The sequence below is a fragment of the Panthera uncia genome, assembly GCF_023721935.1.
Source record: "Panthera uncia isolate 11264 chromosome E2 unlocalized genomic scaffold, Puncia_PCG_1.0 HiC_scaffold_19, whole genome shotgun sequence".
NCBI classification, from domain to species: domain Eukaryota; kingdom Metazoa; phylum Chordata; class Mammalia; order Carnivora; family Felidae; genus Panthera; species Panthera uncia.
Window position 1 is genome coordinate 7,974,033 of NW_026057588.1, and position 24,216 is coordinate 7,998,248.

Here is a 24,216-nt window from a genome sequence, read left to right on the forward strand (position 1 = left end):
GTCTCGTTCAGTTAAGCCTCTAACTTCGGCTCAGGTCATGATCATAGCTCATGAGTTCAAGCCGCGAGTCAGGGTCTGTGCTGACAGCTCAGTGCCTGGAGCCTGCTTCAGATTCTGTGTCTCCCTCTCTCTCTGCCTCTCCCCAGCCTGCTCGCTCTCTCTCTTTCTGTCTCAAAAATCAATAAATATTTTAAAAAATTAAAAATTCTTGGTATATTATGGAAATTAAGCTTTTTGTTATAAATGAACTTTTTATGAGTTTGATGCCTTTTAATTTGTTTTATTTTCTTATTTTTTTATTTTTTTATTTAAAAAAAAATTTTTTTTTAACGTTTTTATTTATTTTTGAGACAGAGAGAGACAGAGCATGAATGGGGGAGGGTCAGAGAGAGGGAGACACAGAATCTGAAACAGGCTCCAGGCTCTGAGCTGTCAGCCCAGAGCCCGACGCGGGGCTCGAACTCACAGACGTGAGATCATGACCTGAGCCGAAGTCGGACGCTTAACCGACTGAGCCACCCAGGTGCCCCATAATTAATTATTTATTTTTTAGTTTACATCCAAGTTAGTTAGCATATGGTGCAACAATGATTTCAGGAGTAGGTTCCTTCATGCCCCTTACACATTTAGCCCATCCCTTTTCTTATTATTTTGCCCTACAGAGATTTTGTTTTTATATGGTCAGACTTACCAAATTTCTCCTTTACGGATTCTTGTTTTTATGTTATCCTTAGAAAGCCCTTCCCCGTGCCAAGATTATAGAAATGTCCGCCCATGTTTCTTCCTAGTGAATTATGTTTTCATCTTTTATAGTGTGATCCTTGACCCATCTGAAATGTACTGTGATGTAAGGAGCATAATCTTTCCCAGGTGCCAGTTGTTTCAACCCAATCACTGAATAATTCATGTTTTGTCCACCCATTTGAAATTCCACTTTATCACATCCTAATTTCCATCAGTACCCAGGTCCTCGTCTACACTTTGTAGTCTACGCCATCAGGTTACTGCGAACCTGCTCCCCCCTCTTTTAGATATTGAAGCTTTACATAATGTTGAATCTTTATGGCACAGTGGCTAAGAACGTGAACTCTAAAACAGGCCCCCCTCGGTTCCTATCTTGGCTCTCCCCTTACCTCCGTCCGCAAAATGTGTTAACCATGAAGTCTACCAGCCAGACGAAATCTGCCTGGCAACCGGTGACATCACTCCGCCCACTGCAAGGCCGAATCTGGCAGGTAGCTGGTGACCCCTGGGCTCTAACCCGAAGAATAAGCTTGGAGAGATGATGCTCCAAGGAGTAAGGGATGGAGGTGGGGTGGGGAGAACCGCTGGTTCTCGCTTCACACTTAAGTACTCAGATCGTCGGGTTTCTGCCCGTGAAACCGCGGGGCAGGCGTCACTCTGCAGAGTGATGGGGCCCAGACGCAGGCAACGGGATGTGGGCTATGGACCCGAAGCCCAGAAGAATGAATCAACAGGGGCAGGCACGCCTAGGGGCTGGGCTCAGTTGTGAGCATCTCCAGGGTGAATTGCCTAAATCGCCTTATGGCTGCAGCGAAATATTAAAATCACCGCTGGCCCCAATAGCGGTGGTTCCCCGCAGAAACTCCGACCGTTGTCGCGCGCCCAGGCAGCGCCCCCTGCCTCGCCACGCCCACAGAAGCGACCGGTCTTCTCCAGACTCGCGCGTCAGTGGCCCTAGCCCCCAGCTCCTAACCTCTCGGGGCGCCAGCCATCTTGTTTCCCCGGCCACCACCCCCCACCGCCTCTGGATGTAGACCACCCAGCCTCCCCTGCTAATCTCCCTTTCTCTCCAGGAATTTAGGGATCCAGGATGCCCTGAGTCTGGGAGGGGAGGGTTGGACACCAGACACCGAGAGGCAGAGTAGTAAAGGCCAGCAGGTAGAGCGGAAGTCTGGTGGCACGTCTTGCCCCTTCCTCCCTCCCCATCCCACCTCCCCTCCCCTCCCCCTTTCTCTCTCTCCCTCCTCAGGTCACCGATGGGGGACACCAACTTTCCCCAGCAGGTCATCTGGGCTGAGTCTGTGGGGTTGGGATGCTGTAGGCACATCCTTCACTGACCGGCTCCGAGGTGGACTCCTGGGACTCTCCCATCTGGATCGAAGAGTTTCCTGCCTGGTCTTCAAACTGCTTGTCGCTCCTTTGATTCTCTGAGAGCCTGGCGGAGAGTAGACAGAGCAGGGGGAAGCCCAGAAAGACGGAGTTCCCATATCCAGGCGGGGCCGGACTGGTGACAAAGACAACTATCCCAGGCAAGTGCTACCTGGGCTGACCCCTCTGGCGGGGGAGGGGGTGTGAAGGCAGAAGAAGCATTGGCAGCAGAGTGAATTGCAGGCAGCCTTGATGGGGTGACAGTGGTGGCTGCAGCTGCGGGTGGGGGCTGGGAGGAGCTGGAAGCACCGGGCCATTCAGGAGGGTCCCTGGGTGCTGACCTAAACAGGACTGAGTCCCCTCAGGAAGATTTAAGCAAATGATAGATTTGGTCAGGTTTATATAATGATGCTGGAATAAGTACCCATTAAAAATCATATTCGTAAAGAATATCACATAGGAAAACACTCCTGATAAAGTGGATGTATATATATAATCTCCAATATTATGTCCAATTTGCAAGTAATACACATATTCATAGAGTATATATTAATATATATTTATGTGCTATATGCTGCATTTAACATTATCCAATACATAATATATAGTAATATCCAGTTTGTAAGAAATACACATGCATAACATATTCATATATACATATACTATAATAATACCCAATTTATAAAATTGGCTGTGCCTCCTTCTAAAACCTAAAGGGAATCCCAGCAGTGCCTCCAAAAGAAAAAGAAAGAAAGAACTAAAGGGAGCAAACATTTTATTTTATTTCTAAATGTTTGTTTATTTTTGAAAGAGAGAGGGAGACAGAGTACAAGGGGGGAGGGGTAGAGAGAGAGGGAGGCACAGAATCTGAAGCAGGCTCCAGGCTCTGAGCTGTCGGCACAGAGCCCAACATACGGCTCGAACTTAACAAACGGTGAGATCATGACCTGAGCCGAAGTCGGATGCTTTAACTGCCTGAGCCACCCAGGTGCCCCGGGAGCAAACATTTTAAATCATGGTATTTTTTAAGACTGTATAGACGTTGCACCTAGTTAAACTAAAACCTCAAACTTAAGCAAGAAGAGGCAGATGGCCTGCCTTACAAATAGCAACAACCCTAAGCCATCTTCTAAAGTCACCAGATTGAACTGAGCCAGACCGTGTGCTGCCCTGGAAGCGAATGCTGGTGCCAGTACTGCCCACAGAGGAGCTGAGAGGCATTTGCAGGGCAGGGTGACTGGCTGCCCCTCAGGCTGGAGTCTGTGCAGTGGGCTCTTGAATGGGTGGGGTGGGAGAGGGGCCACACACTTTCCAACCTCTAACTGGAAACTGGTCACCTGACAAAGGGCTGTTCTAATAAGAGGAAAAGCCTGGGAGATGCGATCCGACTACCAAAATAGCAACATTTCCAGATTTCAACGGTTTGTGGAAGAATTGTGTTTTTTTTTTTAAGTTTATTTATTTATTTTGAGAGAGACAGAGACAGCGTGAGTGGGGGAGGGGCAGAGAGAGAGGGGGAAAAAGAGAGAATCCCAAGCAGGCTCCGAGCTGTTAGCGCAGATCCCGATGGCGGGCTCCGTCTTACGACCGTGAGATCGTGATCTGAGCCAGTATCAAGAATCAGACACTTAACCGACTGAGCCACCCAGCCCTGTTGGAAGCATTTTAATCAGGACATCCCCAAGAGGGGCTACTGGGGGCATTGCACTAGGCACGAGAAAGGGTGTTTAGGTGTAAGGTGTATTAAAATCTCAAGAGACCTCTGGCAAAGGTGATCAAGGCTGGCTTCCTGGAGGAAGTTAGATCTGAAAGGAGACATCAGTGATGAGTTGAAGTTATCTGGATGAGGGAGGATGGGAAGGGGCAGAAGGGAGGGTGTTATGTGAGAAAGAGTCCTCTGTGCATTTACAGGCGTGTGTATGAACACTTAGAAACGTGACGTCTTCTTTATATAGATTCTCTTTTTACATAAGTGGTATCAAACATTTGATATTCTGTGACTTTTCACCCAGAAGTGTGTTTTGGAGACTCTGTTATGTTCTTACATACCATATACCTCTTTTTTATTATAAAATATTGTACATATTCACGGAAGTCCACAAAACTGAAATGTTCAGCTCAATGATCTATTCTCAAGCAAATACCCCAACCATCCTGGTCAGAAAAAGAACATCGCCTATATCCTCCGAATATTCCCTTGAGCCTCTCCCAAACCCCAACTCCTTCTGCCCCTCAGTGGGACTCACCATTCTGACCCTTAGGACCATTACTACTTTTCTTTCACTTATGGTTTTACCACCTCAGTGTGCATGCCTAAACACTTTAGTTTTTGGACTTTGATATAAACAGAGTCATATGATATGTATTCTTTTGGATGTAGCTTCTTTCACCGAATATGAAGTTTTGGGGATTTATCCATATTGTTAAGTGTGGCTGTAGCTCATTTTCTTTGTTGTGTAGTGTTCTTTTGTACTGGTGATATCACTATACATATATATATATATATATATCCACGCTACTGTGTTGAACTTCCTGATCGTTTCCTGTTGGGGTTGTTGCAAACAGTGCTGTTAAGGAAATTCCTGTATGTGTGCTCTGTTGCACACAGTGAAATTGCTGTTCGTGGGATATATATATCTTCCTTTTTTTTTTTTTTAATGTTTATTTGCTTATTTTGAGAGCGAGAGGAGAGGGAGTGTGAGCTGGAGAGGGGCAGAGACAGAGGGAAAGAGAGAATCCGAAGCAGGCTCCACGTTCAGCACAGAGTCCCGCTCGGGGCTCGATCTCACAAACCGTGAGGATCATGACCTGAGCCTAAATCAAGAGTCGGATGTTTAACTGATTGAACCACCCAGGCGCCCCTGTATACCTTCAATCTTAATAGGTAATGGCCCACCCATCTCTAAAACTAATTTTGTAAGTTTCCATTCCCCTCCCCCCCAGCAGTGTCTAATATTCCCCATGGCTCCTCATCCATCAATATTTGGTGTTCTTCGCCTTTCCATTCTACCAGTCTGACTGGTGTGAAGCGGCCCCTCAATGTGTTTTTTAATTAAAAAAAATTTTTTTTGAATGTTTGTTTATTTTTGAGAGACAAAGCACGAGCAGGGAGGGACAGAGAGAGAAAGGGAGACACAGAATCCGAAGCAGTCTCCAGGCTCTGAGCTATCAGCACCAGAGCCTGACGAGGGCCCTGACCTGAAGTCAGATGCTTAACTGACTGAGTCACCTAGGCACCCCTCCCTCGGTGTGGTTTTAATCACCATTTCCCTTCTGTTTAAATAGTTTGAACCCTCTGATATATTGTTCACTGCCCATTTATTTGGAGGATGACTTTGGTGAAAGGTCTCCACATTTCCTGGAACATTTTTCTATTGGGTTATTTATATTTTTCTTATTAATTTGTAGGAGCTTTTTATAGATTCTGGATTTTTTTTAAAAAACCTCCCTCAGCTACACGTGTGGCAGATTTTTTCTCTGTGGCTTTTAACATTTTAATGCTGCCTCTTGATGAATAGATGTTCTGAATTCTAATGAACTCAAATTTACTTATTGTTTCCCTTATGGTTAGTGTTTTCCAAGTCCTGTTTCTGAAATCTTTCTCAACCTACAGATCATGAAGATACTCCCTCTTATTAACTTCTTTAGAAGCTTTATGAATTTGCCTTTCATTTTTTAATCTCATGGTCAAATTTCATTGTTTCCATATGAATATATATTTTCCCATCCTAATTATTTAATACTGTCATTTCCATGATACTCTGGGTTGACATGAAATCTCTATTTATTTAAAATTTTTACTTCTCTTAATAATCTGTTTTAGGTTTTGGTATAGAAGTCTCCTCTTTCTTTTGTTAGATTTATTCCTAAGCATTTGAAATATCTTAATTTTATTATTAATGTCATCTTTAATTTTTTTCATTACCTATTTATTTCTTGCTGGTATCTAGAAATGCTATTTATTGTATTCCGTTAACCCTGTATCCAGCCACCTTGCTAGACTCACTTGCTGGTCCTAATAATGTGTTTATAGATTCTGTTTTATGTTTTACATACATAATCGTATCTGTAAATAATGACATTTTTTACTTCTCATCCCAACTTTACACTTTAAAAAATCTTGTTGCCCCTGCTGGCACCTTGTACCAATTATCGATTACCACCCAAATGCTGCAGAACAAATTACTTCAAAATTCAGTGAGTTAAAACAACAAGAATTTATTATTATACCTCATAAGCCATGAGGGTGGGCTCAACTAATATGTAAGGGAGTTAGTTGACTGGCCATTGACTGTTCGACACTAGCTTGAGCTGGGACCACTGGAGTGGTCAGCTCAGATTTACATGTCTCGTCTTCCAGCAAATTAGCCTAGATATGTCCTCAGGGTGGTGACAAGAGTGTAAGAGAGCAAGAAGCGGGGCACCTGGGTGGCTCCGTCGGTTAAGCGTCTGACTGGTTTCAGCTCAGGTCGTGATCTCCCGGTTCTGAGTTCAAGCCCCACATAGGGCTCCGTGCTGGCAGTATGGAGCCTGCTTGGGATTCTCTCTTTCTCTCCCTCGCTCTCTGCCCCCCCCCCCTCAAAAATAAATAAAAATATATAAAAAAAAATGAAGAGAACAAGAAGCAACAAGGAAGGCCTTTTTCAGCAAGGCTCTGAATGGGCACACCAGCCCCAATGCAAGGGGTAGGGAAGTAGATTATGGCCTTGTTAGTGAGAGGAACTGCAGAATCACATTGCAAAGGGAGTGGATATAGGACAAACTGAAGACTTAGAACCATGAATGCTGTCAATCAGCCCAGACTTTAAATCCAGTTTGACTAGAAGGGACTGTGGTGGGCATCTTTGTCTTATTCCCGAACTCCAAGGGAAAGCTTTCAACATTTTATCATTAAGTACAGTATTTGCTGTAGCTTTTTTGTAAATATCCTCTATGAAATTACAGATGTTCCTTTCTACTCCTAGTTTCCTAAAGTTTTTTTTTTTAATGTTTATTCATTTTTGAGAGATAAGAGAGAGACAGAGCATGAGCAGGGGAGGGGCAGAGAGAGAGGGAGACACAGAATCCGAAGCAGGCTCCAGGCTCTGAGCTGTCAGCACAGAGCCTGATGTGGGGTTCGAACCTACAAACCATGAGATCATGACCTGAGCCAGAGTCTGACGCTTAACCAACTGAACAACCCAGGTGCCCCAGTTTGTTTAAAAAAACAAAGTTTGTTTTTTTTAAAGGAATGGTTGTTGGGTTTTGTAGAATATTTACACAAATATTGAAATGATTGTATCATTTTTATCCTTTTTATGTTATCATTGATTTTTTACTTCTTTTTTTAAATGTTTATTTATTTTTGAGGGAGAGAGAGAGAGAGAGAGAGCACGTGAGCAGGGGAGGGGCAGAGAGAGAGAATCCCAAGCAGGCTCCACACTGTCAGCACAGAGCCTAGTGCAGGGCTCAATCTCACCACCCAGGGGTCTCTGACATTTTACTTCTAAACTTCCCTGTATTACTGGAATAAACTCAATACAGTTGTGAAGTTATATTGTGTGTGTGTGTATGTTTTAGTTTATTTATTTTGAGACAGGGCACGAGTTGGGTAGCGGCAAAGAGAAAGAATCCCAAGCAGGCTCCACACTGTCAGCAGAGAGCCCAGTGTGGGTTAGAATTCACATACCATGAGATCATGATCTAAGTGGAAGTCAGATGCTCAACCGACTGAGCCACCCAGGTGCCCTGATATGTAATATTTTCATTGTCATTCTGTTCAAAATATTTTCTGATGTCTGTTATAATCAATTCTTTAACCACTGGTTATTTTTAAATGTAGTTCTTAATATCCAAACATAGGGATCTTTAAACTAATTTTTGTTAATTTCTAGCTTAATTGCGTGTGGTCAGAAGTGTACTCTGTGTGACTATGATCCTTTGGAATTTGTTGAGATTTGTTTTACAGAAAATATGGTTGATTTTTTTGTGTAATTGTTTAGCATGTTCTTTAAAAGTATGTAATCTGCAGGTGTTGAATATTGTGTGTGTGTGTGTGTGTGTGTGTGTGTGTGTACATATAAATATATATTCATTAGGTCAAATGTGCTAATTAAGTTGTTCAGGTCTTCTATATCCTTAATGAATTTTTGCTGTTTATCTTTTATGCCTAAGATAAGTAGATTCTATCAATTTCCTACATTTTGAGGCCACATTAAGGAATGTATAACATTTTAGAGGCACTGGAGTGGCTCAGTCAGTTGAATGTCCAATTCTTGATTTCAGCTCAGGTCATGATTTCATGGTTCATGGGATCGAGCCCCACGTCCCTGACAGCACAGAGCCTGCTTTGGATTCTCTCTCTCCCTCTCTCTCTGCCCCTCCCCCTACTCACACTCTCTCTTTCTCTCTCAAAAAAAAAAAAAAAAAAGATGCATAACATTTTAGGATTCATATGTCTTCCCAGTGAAAGGGAACTTTTTATCATTATTAAATTTCCCTCTTAGGGCGCCTGGGTGGCTCAGTCCTTTGGGTGTCTGACTTCAGCTCAGGCCATGATCTCCTGGTTTGTGAGTTTGAGCCTCGAGTCGGACTCTGTGCTGACAGCTCAGAGCCTGGAGCTTGCTTCTGTGTCTCCCTCTCTCTCTGCCCCTCCCCCATTCACACTCAATCTCTCTCTCAAAAATAAATAAACATTAAAAAAATTTTTAATTTCCCTCTTTATCTCTGGAGGCTTTACTTTAAATATTAAATGCATCTTAATATATAAATATTAAGTACATATAAACATTAATACTATAATGTGTAAAAATTATGTATTAATATATTAGTAAAGCTATACAAACTTTCTTTTGGGTAGAGTTTTCATGAAATACTATTTTCCATGCTTTTTACTTTTAATTATTCCAAATTCTTACATTTTAGGTGTCTCTTGTTAACAGCATTTAGTCTGATTTCAGGTTTTTATTAAGTCTGAAAACTTCATCTGTAATTGGAGCATTCAGTCCATTTACATTTAATACAAATACTGAAATGTTTAACTTTAAATCTACCATTTAATTAGGTGTTTTGTACCTGCCCTATCTACTCTAGATTACTTTTTCTCTTCTTCTTGCATTCTTTGTGCATGGTTTGTTTTTATTAGTCTTTTTTTCCCCTCTTATAGCTTAGAAGTTCCATTTCTTTGCTGTTCTTTTAATGGTTCCCCTGGATATTAAATATGCAGCATTTTATCAAATAATATTTATCGGTACCCTAAGCGAACCAGAACCAAACGAGAGTTCGTCCACCTGATGCTAAGCAAGCAAATAAAAACCGGCACCAAGCTTTTGTAGTGAAGAAAGATTTACTGGGTGGCTACCACCCAGGGGAACCAGGAGCTAATGCCGAAAAGTCCCAAACTCCCTGATGACTTCCAAGTGGGGGTGGTGGGGGGGGAGTTGGAGGGTAGTTTAAAGGGTGAAAATTCAGGGTGAGGGTCTCAGGGTCTTGGATCACTCTGATTTTTTGTTTATTTTTGAGAGAGAGAGAGAGAGAGAGAGAGAGAGTACAAGCAGGGGAGGGGCAGAGAGAGAGAGAGGGAGACACAGAATCCGAAGCAGCTCCAGGCTCTGAGCTGTCGGCACACAGCGCGATACAGGGCTTGAACTCACAAACTGTGAGATCATGACCTGAGCCACAGTTGGACACTTAACCGACTGAGCCACCCAGGCGCCCCAGATCATGTTGACTAATTAAGGATTTGCTCAACTATATTTCCTTTCTTGACCATCTTGACCTTCTGGCAAGTTCCTGACTGGTTTGGGTGTGACTGGAGCAGGGCCATCGATCTGCTTTAGGGGCCTGAACCGATAAACCATTCTGAGCAGACTGCATTAGTGATGTCATCTCTAGAGTACAGAGGCAGAAGTTCCACATCCTGTGACTACTAAGCCGCAAATTATTATGTTTTCTTGCGAACGCGGCACCTTAGACTTGTTACGTCCGGCAGAACAGCATCCCACAGACTTTTCAGGAGGCAACTCATTTCCTGAGGCAGTTTCTTTAACAGTAGCTAAGGGCTACGTGACTCTGGTCAGAAGCAGCTGAGAGCCCCTTGTCTAAATTGTGGGGTCTGGGGGGGGGCTTGCATCGCTGGTCTCAGGACTTTTATCCTCTTCCCAGACAATAAAAAGTACTTACAACAATTAAATTCCACTAACCACCCTCCTTATCTTCACTGTGGTGCAATTCTTACTCTTTGCTTAATTAAAACCAAACAAGATGTTACGATTACTTTTTGTGCAGTCTCAGTTCCATCCCCATATTTGCATTTCCATTACTCCTGATTCCTTTCTGCATGTCTGACCTTCCATCGAGGATAATTTCCTCTCTTGGGGCGCCTGGGTGGCTCAATCGGTTGAGTGTCCCTCTTTGGCTCACAGTTTGTGGGTTTGAACCCTGCATCGGGCTCTGTGCTCACAGCCCGGAGCCCACTTTGGATTCTCTGTCCCCCTCGCTCTCTGCCCCTCCCCCGCTCTCAGAAATAAACATTTTTTTAAAAAGATAACTTTCCCTCTTATGGAAGAATGCTCCGTCTTATTTCCTGGAGTTGAGGGCTTCTGGTGAGAGCACTGTCTGAAGTTTTGTCTTTATTCCATCTTCATTCTTGAAATAACTCGGGGATCCACGAATTCCCGGCTGATTGCTGTATTGCTTTTGACAGTGGCTGACGCATAAATTGTTCCACAATCTAATCCAGTTAAATTCAGGCTTTTTTACGGCAGTAAGTTTTTGAACTCAGTGTTTGACGTGTGTTCTGACGCCAGGAGGGATCTTCTTAGCTGTCTCTTTCCTCCGTTCTCTCTAGTGTATTCCTGGCCTAAATTTACTGATTTAGAGTGTGCCCTCAGGCTTAAACTTCTTCACACCCCGTTTCAAATAAAGTCAGTTTCTTTGGGAAGAGCTTCTGGGCCCATTTGTTCTGAAGGCCTGTCTCTCTCCCAGGACGAGATCTTCAGAGCTGGATGGGAACAGAGGCCTGCTTCTCTCTGAGTGCTTTTGGAGCAGGGTGCCACGTGGAGCATTAACCTCTGGTCTTACTGAGTTGCCCCTCCTGACATAGAACCTCCACCTCACCAATGAGCTGGGGCAAGGGGGTGACCAGGGCCCCCAGTATTCTCCACTTGTCGGGCCACAAATGAGGGCAGAGTGGAAGAAAGGGGCTCCGGACCTTTATACCACACACTTTCCTGGAATTTCGTCTCTGCCACGTGTCGCCAAAAAGGAATGACAAACGCTGGTGATCTGCCCCTCCTGGGAAGGTGCCTGTAGCCTCTGAGTGGGAACTGGGGAGAGAGGGAACCCTGTGCAGTTTCCACAGCACTGGGCCGGGAGTGAGGAGGGAGGGAGCAGGCTGTGGGTCACATGCCACAGACTCTCCCTGTTCATGGTGAGTTTTAGTAGATTTTCCTGACTAAACGTTTGCTGTGTGCCCTGAAGACATTTTCCAGAGTCCTTGAATGTTTTCTTTCTTGGTAATGTTCACAGGCTGTGTTTGTTTCACTAGGGGATGGGTCCACAGAAACTCACTGCTCCCCTCCCCACCCCCCCCCACCCCCCCCGCCATCTTGCTGCCTTTCCAGAAATAGAACCCCAAGGAAGCTCTTTAATTCCACCAATCTCTATACCCCACCTTAGATCTCTTGAATCAGAATCTGGAAGAGTGAGGCTTGGAGAATGAAAGGCAGGAGTCTGGAGGTTTTTGAGAGCTCCTCAAATGGTTGGGATACACAGGTTAGAGAACCGCTGGCCTAGAAGCCCACATGCATTAGCTGGGCCAAGTAGACTAGAAGGAGAAAGGAAAGAAACCTGAGTTTCTTGAGTCTTTACTGTGTCCTTGGCACTCAATATCCACTATGTCATTTTTAATCCTTTCAGATGGGGCTGATTTTTTTTTAACTAAGTTTTTTAAAGTTTATTGATTTATTTTGAGAGACAGAGCATGAGCTTGAGCAGGGAAGGGGTAGAGAGGGGGGAGAGAGACAATTCCAAGCAGGCTCCACATTGTCAGCGTGGAGCCACGTGGGGCTTGAACTCACAAACTGTGAGATCACGACCTGAGCCAAAATGAAGAGTCAGACGCTTAAGCGACTGAGCCACCCAGGTGCCCCCAGATGGGGCTAATGTTCAGCTGACATTCCAGGGGCTATGGCTGGTTCATTCTGATTGGTGCTCACACCATAACATTACTAAATATTTTGAAATTCATCTAGCTTGTAAGATGAGAGCAAAAAACAACAACAACCGAGTCTCAAGGTGATGAAATTATTTGCCCAAAGTCCACTAGTGAGAAGGGCCAAGAGGTAAATTGTGGCCCTTTGTTGCCCTGAAACCCTGCCGGCATGAAGTTTCAGTGTCTGAGACATAGCCCGTAAAGTCTGCTGTTTTTGATGACCCCAAGATTCCGTCAGGAGTTAGCTGGCCTGAAAGAAGAAAGTCATGGAGTCCCTTGAAGAAATATCAGAGGAAGAGGCTCCCAAGGGACCCAGAACTTCCTCCTTCCTGTCCGGGAAGCTCACAGCCAAGGAGATTCTGGCCACCAAGACCCAAAACTACTTTGCTGAGACTAAAAGAACCGAGGATATCTTAATGCAGGTCGCTTTCTCCATTGGGCTGGGTAGCATATGGCGTTTCCCTTACCTGTGTCAGCGGAACGGAGGAGGTAAGGCCAAGGACCTGGGTCTTGAGTTTGGGGAAGGAGTTTTAAGTCTTGAAGCCCAGACTCCCGGGTCCTGGGGGAGGAGACACCTGGAGGTTCACCCAGACTTCTAGGGGATAAAGAGGAGGGGGGCCGGGACTCCTGGCTGCCTGAGCACAGCGCCTGGCTCCCTTCTCCAGGCAGCTTTATCCTGATGTACTTCTTCATGCTCCTCTCGTTTGGGATTCCCCTCCTGTACATGGAGATGATCATGGGGCATTGGCTGCGTGTGGACAACATCCGGGTCTGGAAGCAGCTCGTCCCCTGGCTGGGCGGCATAGGATACGCTAGCATATTGGTGAATGAGGGGCCCGGGCAAGAGGCATCCCCAAGTCACCCCTTGTGGTCTCCAGGCCCCCCGTCTCTGTCCATCCTGTCCCTCAGGCCCACTGTGTCCACCCCTAGGTGTGCATCTTGATGAGCTTGTATAATAGCGTCATCATCACCTGGAGCCTCTCCTACCTGGCCAACTCCTTTGATAACTCCCTGCCCTGGAACCAGTGCCCACTGGTGAAGACCACCAATGTCACTGGTGAGGAGAGGGAGAGGGGAGGCCGGCAGGGCCAAGGGAGGCAAGGGCACCAAGGAGCGGGAGAGAGGCAGTGAGAGCCACGGGGGAGGAAGTGAAGAGCGGGGGACAGGCACCTAGTGAGGTGGTGCCTAAGCACCTGGGTCCCCCCCCAGACCTCTCTTGCCTTCGGACTGTGTCCCACCAGTACTTCTGGTACCACACCACCCTGAGCGCCTCAGGCCACATTGAGGAAGGGGTCGACGCCCTCGTCCTGCACCTCACACTGGGCATCTTCGCAGCCTGGTTCCTCCTCTTCTTAACCATGATCACAGGGCTGAAGATTTCAATGCAGGTAAGCCACCCCCCCTACCCCCCCACCGACCCCGCCACAATCCGGCCGGACACCATCCCACTCCTTCCTGCCGACCTCTCTTCTCTAATCCCCAAGACCCTCCCCCACTCCCAGAGGACAGGCTCTGCCATCCAGGTCTCCCCAAAGCAGCAGCATCAACCCCTCCTGTCACAAAGAACTGCCCCTGTCCCACCCACTGCAGGAAGGAGCGCCTGGTACCCACTCTTCCCCATGCCTCACCCCCAGGTCACAGCAGTGGAGACCTTCTAGAGCAGACCACAGCCTCGCCCCTTGAACCTTGCACCCTGTGCCTGCATATTGACAGGGCCTGTTAATCCCTGAAGGGGCCAGTTGGCTACCAGTTCCTTTCCAGAGTCTTCCATTTTATTCCAACCCATACTTCCAGCCCACGCCCCTGCCACCTGGATCATCTTCTCCTTACGTGGAAAATTTATTCTGGTGTGTTTATTAGGTCACTTCAGTTAACCTTACCCGCAGCTTCTGGCCCCCGAAACAGTTCATGCAGTCGGTTTCCACCCCATGTGTCCCTGGAGCCATCTCTCCACAGCCTTCGAGATAAAGCAGATTTTACTAAAGGCTCAGTAGGGGCACATGGAGGGAGGGGGCCTGCCTTCCTCTCCCAGAGTGGAAAGAACCAGAAATACTTCAAAATTCCCACTGACCGTGTTACTCTCTCCCAAAGTCTCTCCTCGGTTGCTTTTCCTCTGTCTTCACCGGTGACATTGTCCCATGCGGTTAACTCACGCCAAGACCATAAAACCCAGGCAGATGATAATGTCCAGCTGCCCTACCACATAAATGCCATCTCTACTTGGTGTCTCACCCCTCACCTCTGAGCAGCTTATTGGTAGATTCTTCCCCCAAAACAACATCACCGTCTCCTAAGGATAATCCTCTGACAGCTCCCTCATGTCACAGCCAGGCCACCTTCACCCGGCTCAGCCCAGCTTATCTCCCTCTCTCTAGGCCTGCCGACCTGTGCTCCCTGTAATGCTTGCCTCCGCCTGCCCCTCCTCCCCACTTCTCCTGACTTCTGGTTTCTGTCTTGACCCACCTGGCCAGATCCTGATTTTTTCGGTATTCCTCCTCTACATCGTCCTCCTCTGCTTCCTCATCCGAAGTCTCTTCTTGGAAGGTGCAGTTGCCAGCCTCAGACGTATGGTGACCACAGAGGTGAGGCTGGGGACTCCACACCTCCTCCCTCCCACAGCTCCCCAGGCCTTCTCTGACTCTTCTTCTCAGACACCTTTCCTAAGGCCCCCAGCCCGCCCCTCATCCCTCTGCTCCCCAGCCCAGCTTGCCCTTCTTCCAGCTCACCGACGGGTCTACCCTCAGGCTCACCCCCAAACGTCTCTCTCTCCCAACCCCATCCACAGCTCTCATCCTGGGCCTCGCTGGACCTCTGGCGTCAGGCAGGAGGCCATGTGGTTTATTCCTTAGGCCTGGGCCTGGGCACCACCATCAACTTCTCCTCCAAGGCTGGAGGCAACAGCTACATCCAGGTGGCCTCCTTGGTGGCCCTGGTCAACCTGGTGACCTCATTGCTGCTCACATCCATCATCTTTATAGTGCTGGAGTTCTGGGCTACCACCAGCGGCCACACCTGTGTTGAGAAGTGCGTAATTACAGCCTTGCAGGTCCAACAGGAGGTCCCTCCCTCCACCTTAGCAATCCCCCAGCCTCATGGGCCTTCACGCTCTGGCCTCTCCAATTATAATAACAATAACAGCAACAGTTATCATAGTCATCATCATATCACATTCTCAGAGAAAGCTGCCAAATGATAATATTCTAAAAACTTTTTCTAATGTTTATTTATTTGGGGGTGGGGGTGGGGGGAAGGGACAGAGAGAGAGGGAAGGAGAATCCCAAGCAGGGTCTGCGCTGTTAGCACTGAGCCTGAAGTGGGACTCAATCCCACAAACTGTGAGATCATGACCGAAGCTGAAACCAAGCATCGGACGCTCCACCAACTGAACCACCCGGGTGCCCCCAAATGATACTGTTCTAATATCCACCACTTTATAGATAAGAAAATAGGCCCAGAGACAGGACTGTCCAAAGGTTTCCATAAATTGTATTTGGTGTAAAGAAGACTTCAAAATCAATCCTTTAACTCGCAGAGGTTGTACAGCATCCTGGGCCACAATCAAAGGTTACTGGCCTAGGCTACATATTGGAATCATTTGGGGAACCTTAGAAAACACTTACACCTGAGTCTCACTTCCAGCGATTCTGATTTCCTTGGTCTGGGATGCCTTCAGGCATTGGGATCTTTTTTTTTTAAATGTCCAAGGTGGGGGATGCCCGGGTGGCTCATAGGTTAAGCATCTGACTTCAGCTCAAGTCATGATCTCACGGTTCATGAGTTCGAGCCCCACATTGGGCTCTGTGCTGGTAGCTCAGAGCCTGGAGCCTGTCTTGGATTCTGTGTCTCTGCCCCTCCCCTGCTCTCTCTCTCCCTCTCTCTCTCAAAAATAAACAAACATTAAAAAAATTTTATAAAAAAAAAAAATCTCCGGGGCGCCTGGGTGGCTCAGTCGGTTGAGCATCCGACTTCGGCTCAGGTCATGATCTCACAGTTTATGGGTTCGAGCCCCGCATCAGGCTCTGTGCTGACCGCTTGCTCAGAGCCTGGAGCCTGCTTCAGATTCTGTGTCTCCTCTCTCTGCCTCTCCCCACTCACGCTTTGTCTCACTCTGTTTCTCAAAAATAAATAAATGTAAAAAAAAAAAAAAAAATCTCCAAGGTGGGATTTTTCTTCCAGTTAGGATGTTGAAGGATACAAAAGTCCATGCTTCCTTGGTACCAGCAATTTTAAAAATGGATAAAATAAAAATAATACTTTCCTATAATGTTACTGAAGAGCAGTAGACACAAAGGAGCCCTCATGAACTAAATAAAGCCAGGAGAGTAATGAGTTCATCGTACATGAGCAAAGAGCCACGAATGCCTTCATATCTGGGGGTAAGTGGCTCCTCGGGTGCATGTGGCTGGAGGCACAGGCCTGTCACGGATGGAGAGACTTTGCACTGACAAGGAGAAACCGTGCAAGCATTTAATAACAGTATGGGCTGCCAGCAGGTGTTGGAATCGCAACGAGCCCCCAAGAAGGAAATACACCACTGGACCCAACGGTTTGCCTCTCTATTCCCAGGAAAGGTTTTTGGAGAAGAGGCAGAAGTGCAAGGGAGACAAGGGAGCAAGCAGAGGAGCTCCGCCTAGTCCTGTGGTTTCAGGACCTGTGGCCCCACTGGAGCTGTGTGCGAAGACAAACCCAAAACATCTACAGCTACTATCCGGCCCACTTCAACCCAAATAATGACAACATCAAAGATACTAGTCCTCATGGTGGGGGGGAAGGGCAGTGTGCAGGAAGTTGGGGGCATGGCCTGAGGGCAATGTGAGCCCTCCTTAATCCCATTTGAAGGCAGAGAAAAAACTAATGAAAACTGTCACCCACCCCAGCTCGCCTCAACGCTTAGAAAACTAACTAAATAGCCCTAACTCTTAGCTGCCTGTTGGAATAAAAGTCTTAAATTTATCGAGATTTCGCAAAATAAAACAGATCACAGACCTTCCTCCTTTGTTGTTCTATCTACAACGCCCCACATGGAATTGAACACTCTCGAGACATTCCGAAACCCAGGAAAATAGAATCCATAGCCAAGAGAAAAAAAAAGAAGACCCAAAGATCATCAAGACATTAGAATGAGCAGACAAGACCTTTAAAACAACGATTATAAATATGTTAAGGGATTGCATAGAAAAGATGAGTAAAATGGAAGCAGTGGAGGTATTTTAGGAAAGATATGGAAAATCTAACAAAGAACCACATGGAAATTATAGAACTCAAGGTCGATGAAAACAAAGTTTCACTGGATGTATTTAGTATTCATCCAGCAGAATAAAGGATCAGTTAATTTGAGGACAGGTAAATAGAAGTTCTACAAAGTGAAACAAAGAGGAAAAAAAGAACGAAAAAACTGAAGAAGACCTTCAGTGACCTATAGGACTAATATATGTGGGGGGGAGGGTTAGTTTATTTTTTATTTGTTCTGAAAGAGAGAGCAAGCGGGGGAGGGGCAGAAAGAGAGACAGAATCCCAAGCAGGCTCCGTGCTGTCAGTGCAGAGCCCGATGAACAGCTCAATCTCATGAACCATGAGATGACCTGAGCCAAAATCAAGTCGGACACTTAACCAACCGAGCCACCCAGGCGCCCCAAGATTAATCTATGTTTAATTGGAGTTGTGGGAGGAGAGGTATAATGGCCGAAACTGCAAACAATCCAAATGTCTGCTAGGAGGTGAGTAGATAACAAATCTTAGTATAGTCATTCAATGAATGGAATACTATCTGCCAATTAAAATGAATGAACTGGGTTTTTTAATTAGTGTATATTTTTTAATGTTTATTTTTGAGACGGAGACAGAGCATGAGTGGGGGAGGGGCAGAGAAAGAGGGAGACACAGAACCTGAAACAGGCTCCAGGCTCTGAGCTGTCAGCACAGAGCCCGACATGGGGCCCAAACCCATGAACCACGAGATCATGATCTGAGCCGAAGTCGGACACCCAACCGAGCCACCCAGGCGCCCCTATTAATATTTTTTAATGTTTATTTTTGAGAGAGAGCATGAGCAGGAGAGGGGCAGAGACAGAGGGACACACAGAATCTGAAGCAGGCTGCAGGCTCTGAGCTGTCAGCACAGAATATCATGTGGGGCTTGAACTCATGAACCACAAGATCATGACCTGAGCCGAAGTCCAATCCTTAACTGACTGAACCACCCAGGTGCCCCTAAATATCCCCCTTTTTATTAGGACACCAGTCCTACTGGATTAGGGGCCAGTATGACCTCATCTTCAATTACTTCTGTAACAACCCTCTTTCCAAACAAGGTCACATTCTGAGGTAGTGGGCCTTAGGACTTGAACATATGAATTTAGTGGGGGGCACACTTCAACCCGTAACACTGAGGAGTCCTAGCTACAACAAATCTAGAGTCTTCTGCCCCTTCGGGGACTCCCCAGCGCAACTCTCCTGCCAAGTCCACCTGATTCACTTCCAGCCCCTGTCTATTTGCCCTTGTTACTCGGCTGAACTCCTCTTGCACAACTCACTTTCCTCTCAGGCAGCAGAGGGGCCAGACTGCTCACCACATTTCCTTTGCTTTTCCCGTTCAGGAGTGTCTCAAAATTGATAAGCCTGATAAAAAAGGGGGTGCTGCCTCAGGATGCCAAGCCCCCGGAAGACATCCTCCTCCTGCCCGCCCTGGACTACCTAGACTGGATCAGCAATCTCCCTCAACACCTCCAGTACCCGGTCATCCACTTCTCCCCATCCTGCAGCATCATGACCCAGAAGGATAAGGTGTGTTTGTGGGGGTGGGAGGGTGCTTCCCAGAGGCCCCACAGGACACTGGGAAATGCATTTCCCAGGAGCCTCATGGGCCACCCATGCATCTTCAGAGGAAGGTGGCAGTTATAATCAAGTTTCCACCACCGTTACCTGTGCACTAGGGTCTTCGCTAAGTGGTCACTTGACTTTAATCCTCACATCAACCCTAGGAGCCCAGTTTGTTAGAGGAGGAAACTGCGGCCTAAAGAGGTGAAGCTCACACAGCTCAGGAAAGCAAGCAGGGCAAACACTCAGCCTTCTGCCGTCTGCCCACCACTCTCTGCCTCTTTCCTCTGTCCGAGACAGACATTGCTAATCGATCACTGCACCATTTCCCCCCCTACCCCCAATCCAGACCCACCACTGCCTGAGAGCTCTTCTCCCCCACAGTTCATGGAGGGCCCTGGCCTGGCATTCGCAGCTTTCTCCCAAGCCATCTCGCTGTTCCCTGGCGCCTCTCTCTGGGCCATCCTCTTCTTCTTGGCCTTGGTCATCATGGGGCTGAGCACCTTGATGAGCATCTTGGAAGGCATTGTCTGTCCCCTCCAGACCTCCTTCTCCCTCTTCAGGAGGTATCCCAAGCTGCTCTCAGGTACTGTGGGTTCTCGGCCTAGCAAAGACCCTGCCCTGCTGCCCCCTCTCCCCAGGCCACCCCAATCTGTAGAGCTCACTTTGACCCCTAGCCCAGCCCTGCGCATAGACCTCAGTGTGGCCAAACCTGCCTTTGTCACAGTGCTCATCTGCTTGGGAGGTTTTCTGGGCAGCCTCGTCTTCACCAGCCATGCTGGCAGCTACATAATGTCCTTGTTTGATGACTGCCTGGTCCCGCTCACCCTCATCGTCATTGTGGCCTTCCAGAATGTGGCCCTGGCCTGGATCTATGGAGCCAGGAGGTGACGTCCAAGCCCCGGGGGCCCATCCAGCCAGGGACCCACCCCAGGTCTCTGCTCCCTTTGTCCATCCCACAGCAGGGGGGCCCAGCCAGCGGCTGGCGGGGTACAGGCACAAGGAGCAGTCAGGAACCAGGGGCCATAGGGGACAGTCTGAAGGCAGAGGGCTGGAGCACTACACGCATGCAGGTTCCCGTCCTCAGCGAGGGCCCAGCAGGACTTGGCAGCCAGTGAGAGAACCGCTCCCAAGCGCTCGGGTGCCGGCTGCCAGAGGAGGGCTCCTACCCAGACATCTACGCCTGTTGTTCCCTCCCCAGGTTCAGGGAAGAAATGTTCAGTAAGCTGGGCCACCTGCTGTGGTCCTTCTTCACTTTCCTGTGGCGCTACGTGACCCTGCCTGGGCTGCTGGCCCTCTTCACCATCTGCCTCACGCAGCTCCACCGGAGGGTACCGTCCTACTACATCGCCTGGAACAGCAGTATGGTGAGGTCCCCCTACCCTGGCCTCTCACCACCACTCTGGGCCCCGTTCATCTCATTTCCCACTCCACGGAGACCCGAGGTCTGGGCTCCTTCCATCCCCAGGGAACCTTTAGCCAGCTTCCCAGTCCCTGGGGAGTGGAATCCCCAGCATCGCAGGGATTGAACCCCCCCCCCACTTCCTCCCACGCTGCTCCCTTCTTTCGGCCTCCAGAGCCAGGAAGTAAAACAGCCCTACCTGCAGAGCACCCTGAGCTGGGTCACCTTCCTCAGCATCCTCACCTTTCTGCCAATCCCAGTGCAGCCACTCCACCACTGGTGGCACCTCGAGGACCACATTGCTTCTGATCCCTTTGAAAAGCTACAGTCCAAAAAGATGCCCTTGGTGCCCCCCAAGTCGTTGCAGTACCCCAGACACCAACTGGTGACGTCCCAGAAGACAGACACTGAATGCTCATCTAGAAAAGTCAACCCACCCTTGATTAGGAGGCTGAACCTGAGCTCCTTATGGAGGTTCAGCCTGCCCTTGAGTGAGTACAACCAGAGCTCTTCCTGGTTCAGCCTGCCTGTCATTTCATCCCTGACATCTGCACTGTCCATGAGGAATGCCAGCACTCCCGTTTCAAGGCAGGTGAGCCCGGCCTCAGTAACCATAGACAACAGTGACAAGAGCAGGGAGACCCAGGAAGAAAATTAGGACTCTGTTCAATAACTGGTGACACCACCTATTTTTCCAAATCTGGCATTAGCGTCCACCTTGTTACAGAAATAATCGGTCCTGTCGGGAAGTAGGGAGAGGGACACGTGGAAGTTTTGCCTAGCAACCACTGACATCACTCAGTTGGCCTTGGGAGGAAACGGACAACTCAGGAGCGCCTTCCTCTCCTGGAATAATACCGATTCTGCTAAGTGGAACACTCTGCTCTGGGGTTGGAGAATTCAGAAGAAATCAACTCAGCCATTCACAGGGCTGCACCTAGGGCCTCCTTTCTCCCTGTGAGGAGGGAGCATCATGTTGGCATGATGGAGATGGGCCTCGAGGCACTTTCCGGGATCCAGCCTTCCCAGTTATCATGGAGACAGACAGTGTTCTCTCCAAACCCCAAACTCGACCACCAACCTGGAACACTGGGGTAGCTAACGCCTCCAGGGCTGCTCTCTCAGAACGGGGCTGGGATAACAAAGCTGAGTCAATAAATTGATCCACTGAGACCCCGCGCACAGGCTGTGGGCACAGTGTTCTTTCCATCAGCCTCCTTCTACACACATATCGTCCAGATCTCCAACCTCTGGTGAACTGAGTGTCCCATCTGGTGATTCCAATCTCCCATTCCCTTTGGGACACAGATACTGAGTTTCTAGACTCCTCCTTGTTCTGGAGTTGAGCCAAACCATTGGGGAACTTTGCAGCAATCAGTATCACTCAATCTAGAAAGTGTGTTAACCCTTAAACCTAACTTGGTAGTTGGGTGACCATACTAAATGTCTTATAATTATCATCTACCAAGAGGGTAGCATGCCTAGAACAGCACCTGGCAGGTAGGTCCTCTCTAGCTATCATGCTTTGTTCTCACGTGGGGTGGTCGGTCACCCACTTGGGCGCTGGGAGGGAGGTCACCTGGATTCTGTGGGCTCAGGACCCAGGAGTCTTAGAGAAAGAACATAGAGCTTACTAGGTTTGTCTGCGGGGATAAGTGGCACCACCCTACCTCTTTGAATATCAGATGGAGTGAAGGCACCTGGGGGGTGGGGGGAGGCACCTTCTAGAAGCCACACCTCTTAGGGACTTCCTGGGTAACTCCCCATCCCCAGAGGTCATGACCTTGGGCATCAAGGTCCCATCACCACCCTCTCTGGTTCCCAATCACCTCCCAAGTGCCTGCCTGCCCATTCATACCTTCTATTTACCTCAGAGGCCTCTAAACATTCTTTATCACACTCCCCTATCCATGACAACCTTTTGAGAAAATATTCCCAACATATGTAAGAAATCTACTTGTGACCTGCTGTCATTCTACATACTTAATATTGGCAAAGCTTTGTCTTGCTTATTTTGGTTGAAAAAAATCTAAATTTTTCCTCCTGCATCTCCAGTGTAAATGGCTTCTACAACCTGATTTGAAGAGCCCCGGAAAAGGCAGAGGCAGAAGCTCACAGGCCCTTCCTTGTGTCTAAGACTCACCCCTCCTGCCTTCCTGCCTCCTCCCTTGCTCTCTAGGGACCCTGGGTCTGGGATGACATGGCTCAGGAAACGAGCTGGGTGGAGAGGGCCTGGTCCCCGTACCCTCTCTCACCCTCTCCGAGTCTCTTCCCCTCTCCGAGTCAGGGCCGGCCACCCCAGGCCAGGTATGCCAAGAGTCCGGCGGGGTAAGATAAAAGCCAGTGTAGATGATGCATCTTAACCCACGTAGGGCTCTAGCAAGAAGGTGTTTTTTTTGTGCGAGGTTGTGGGGTGAGAAGTCCCCGCATGGAGGACGCCGTCCCAGGTCCTCTGGGACCTCAGAAGCCCCCAGGCCTCTGTTAGCACTTAGACAAGGCAACAGACGGGCCCTTTGCTGGGCTCCTTCACGCACCTCTCCTTCCAGGGGGTGGAAACTGCAGGAGGCTCAGAGAAGAGAAACAGCTGCTCTGAGATCAAGTAACCAGTCAGTGACTCAGGTGCAAATAGAATTGAGGTCCTCGGGTTTCTAGTCTGGGAACCTTTTCTTGTTCATTTCCATACCAGGTTAACCACTTCTTGACCTACCTTCCCCAGTCTGAGGTGGGTGCTTCCACAAGCATGGAGGCGAAAACGAGGACATTTGAGGTGACCTGTGTGCCGGGGGTGGGGGGGGGAGGCGCGGCGGTTGGCGATCTTGGTGAAAGTGGAGTGGGAGCCTCTGGCCCCTCTGCAACGGCTGTGGTGGAAGAGGTCTTGCAGCAGGGGTGAGGGGGGTTGTTTTAACCTGGATTTGGATGACCATACATTGACTAAGTTAAGCCACATGCGTGGCATCAGCAAGTAGCTGCAGCTCAGACGGGAGTCGGCAAACCTTTCCTATAAAGGACCAGATAATAAATATTTTTGGCTTTGCAGGACATATGGCCTCTATTGTATATTCTTTGTTTTTTTTATAACTTTTAAAAAGGTTAAAAAAAAAATCAGTCCTAGCTCAAGGGCCAGAGATAACAGGCCGTAGTTTGCCAACCTCTGATCTAGGGCCATGTCAGGCCAACAAGAAAATGCTGGTGGCTAAACCAGAATTTAGTTTGAACTCCCTAGTTGGCCCGCTTTGGGCTAGGCTGTCATCCAGAGGGTTGGAACCACCAGGCCGTCCAGCAGAAAGATGACCCAAGAATGGTCAGGAACCAGAATCCTTAATTTTCAGAATAAGTCTTTGTAACTCCCCCACCCCTTCAGCCTCAGCCATTATCCAGGAGACGGCCTGGAAGAGATGAAGCCTCTCCGGAAACACGCACATTCAGGGACCAAACCGCCTACCTAAGGTGTGTGGACCAGGAGAACGCGAGGAAGGTAGTCCGAAATATATTCTGCACTGATTTTTGAGGAAATCGTTCCAATAATACCAGATGCTTGTGGAGGGTAGAGAAAAGAGAAAGTCTCGTCCAATACCTTAACTATAAATTTCAGTCTGTCTTCCCGGGTTGGCTTTGGGGTTGGGTGGCTGCCGCACCCCAGTGGATACTACCAGTTAGTTGACCTACCCCAGAACGCAGACGTAAGGCTAGAGAG

At 48.0% G+C, this 24,216-nt stretch overlaps 1 protein-coding gene across 10 annotated transcripts; it reads left to right on the forward strand.

Annotated features, from left to right (window-relative positions):
- Window positions 1-1,695: 1,695 nt before the first annotated feature.
- On the forward strand, window positions 1,696-21,702 carry LOC125915108 (orphan sodium- and chloride-dependent neurotransmitter transporter NTT5-like). 10 transcript variants are annotated; one of them, XM_049620753.1, is made up of 13 exons: window positions 1,696-1,902; window positions 1,994-2,273; window positions 12,533-12,793; window positions 12,970-13,127; window positions 13,235-13,361; window positions 13,514-13,692; window positions 14,680-14,886; window positions 15,090-15,328; window positions 18,901-19,087; window positions 19,505-19,706; window positions 19,848-20,007; window positions 20,322-20,487; window positions 20,698-21,702. In XM_049620753.1, the coding sequence occupies exons 3-13, from the start codon at window positions 12,571-12,573 to the stop codon at window positions 21,178-21,180; spliced, it is 2,331 nt and encodes a 776-aa protein (XP_049476710.1). In that variant the 5' UTR covers window positions 1,696-1,902; window positions 1,994-2,273; window positions 12,533-12,570; the 3' UTR covers window positions 21,181-21,702. The 10 variants fall into 10 exon arrangements, with proteins under 10 accessions (XP_049476710.1, XP_049476709.1, XP_049476711.1 ...); XM_049620752.1 differs by having other exon boundaries at window positions 2,025-2,273; XM_049620754.1 differs by having other exon boundaries at window positions 2,028-2,273.
- The last annotated feature ends 2,514 nt before the right edge of the window (window positions 21,703-24,216 follow it).

Bases quoted from the DNA above. Each gene is read 5' to 3' on its own strand.
- LOC125915108 (XM_049620751.1), top strand. From the start codon at position 12,571: ATGGAGTCCCTTGAAGAAATATCAGAGGAAGAGGCTCCCAAGGGACCC. The intron at 13,128-13,234 runs GTGAATGAGGGG...GTCCACCCCTAG, and splicing joins TAGGATACGCTAGCATATTG to GTGTGCATCTTGATGAGCTT. The intron at 13,362-13,513 runs GTGAGGAGAGGG...GTCCCCCCCCAG, and splicing joins GAAGACCACCAATGTCACTG to ACCTCTCTTGCCTTCGGACT.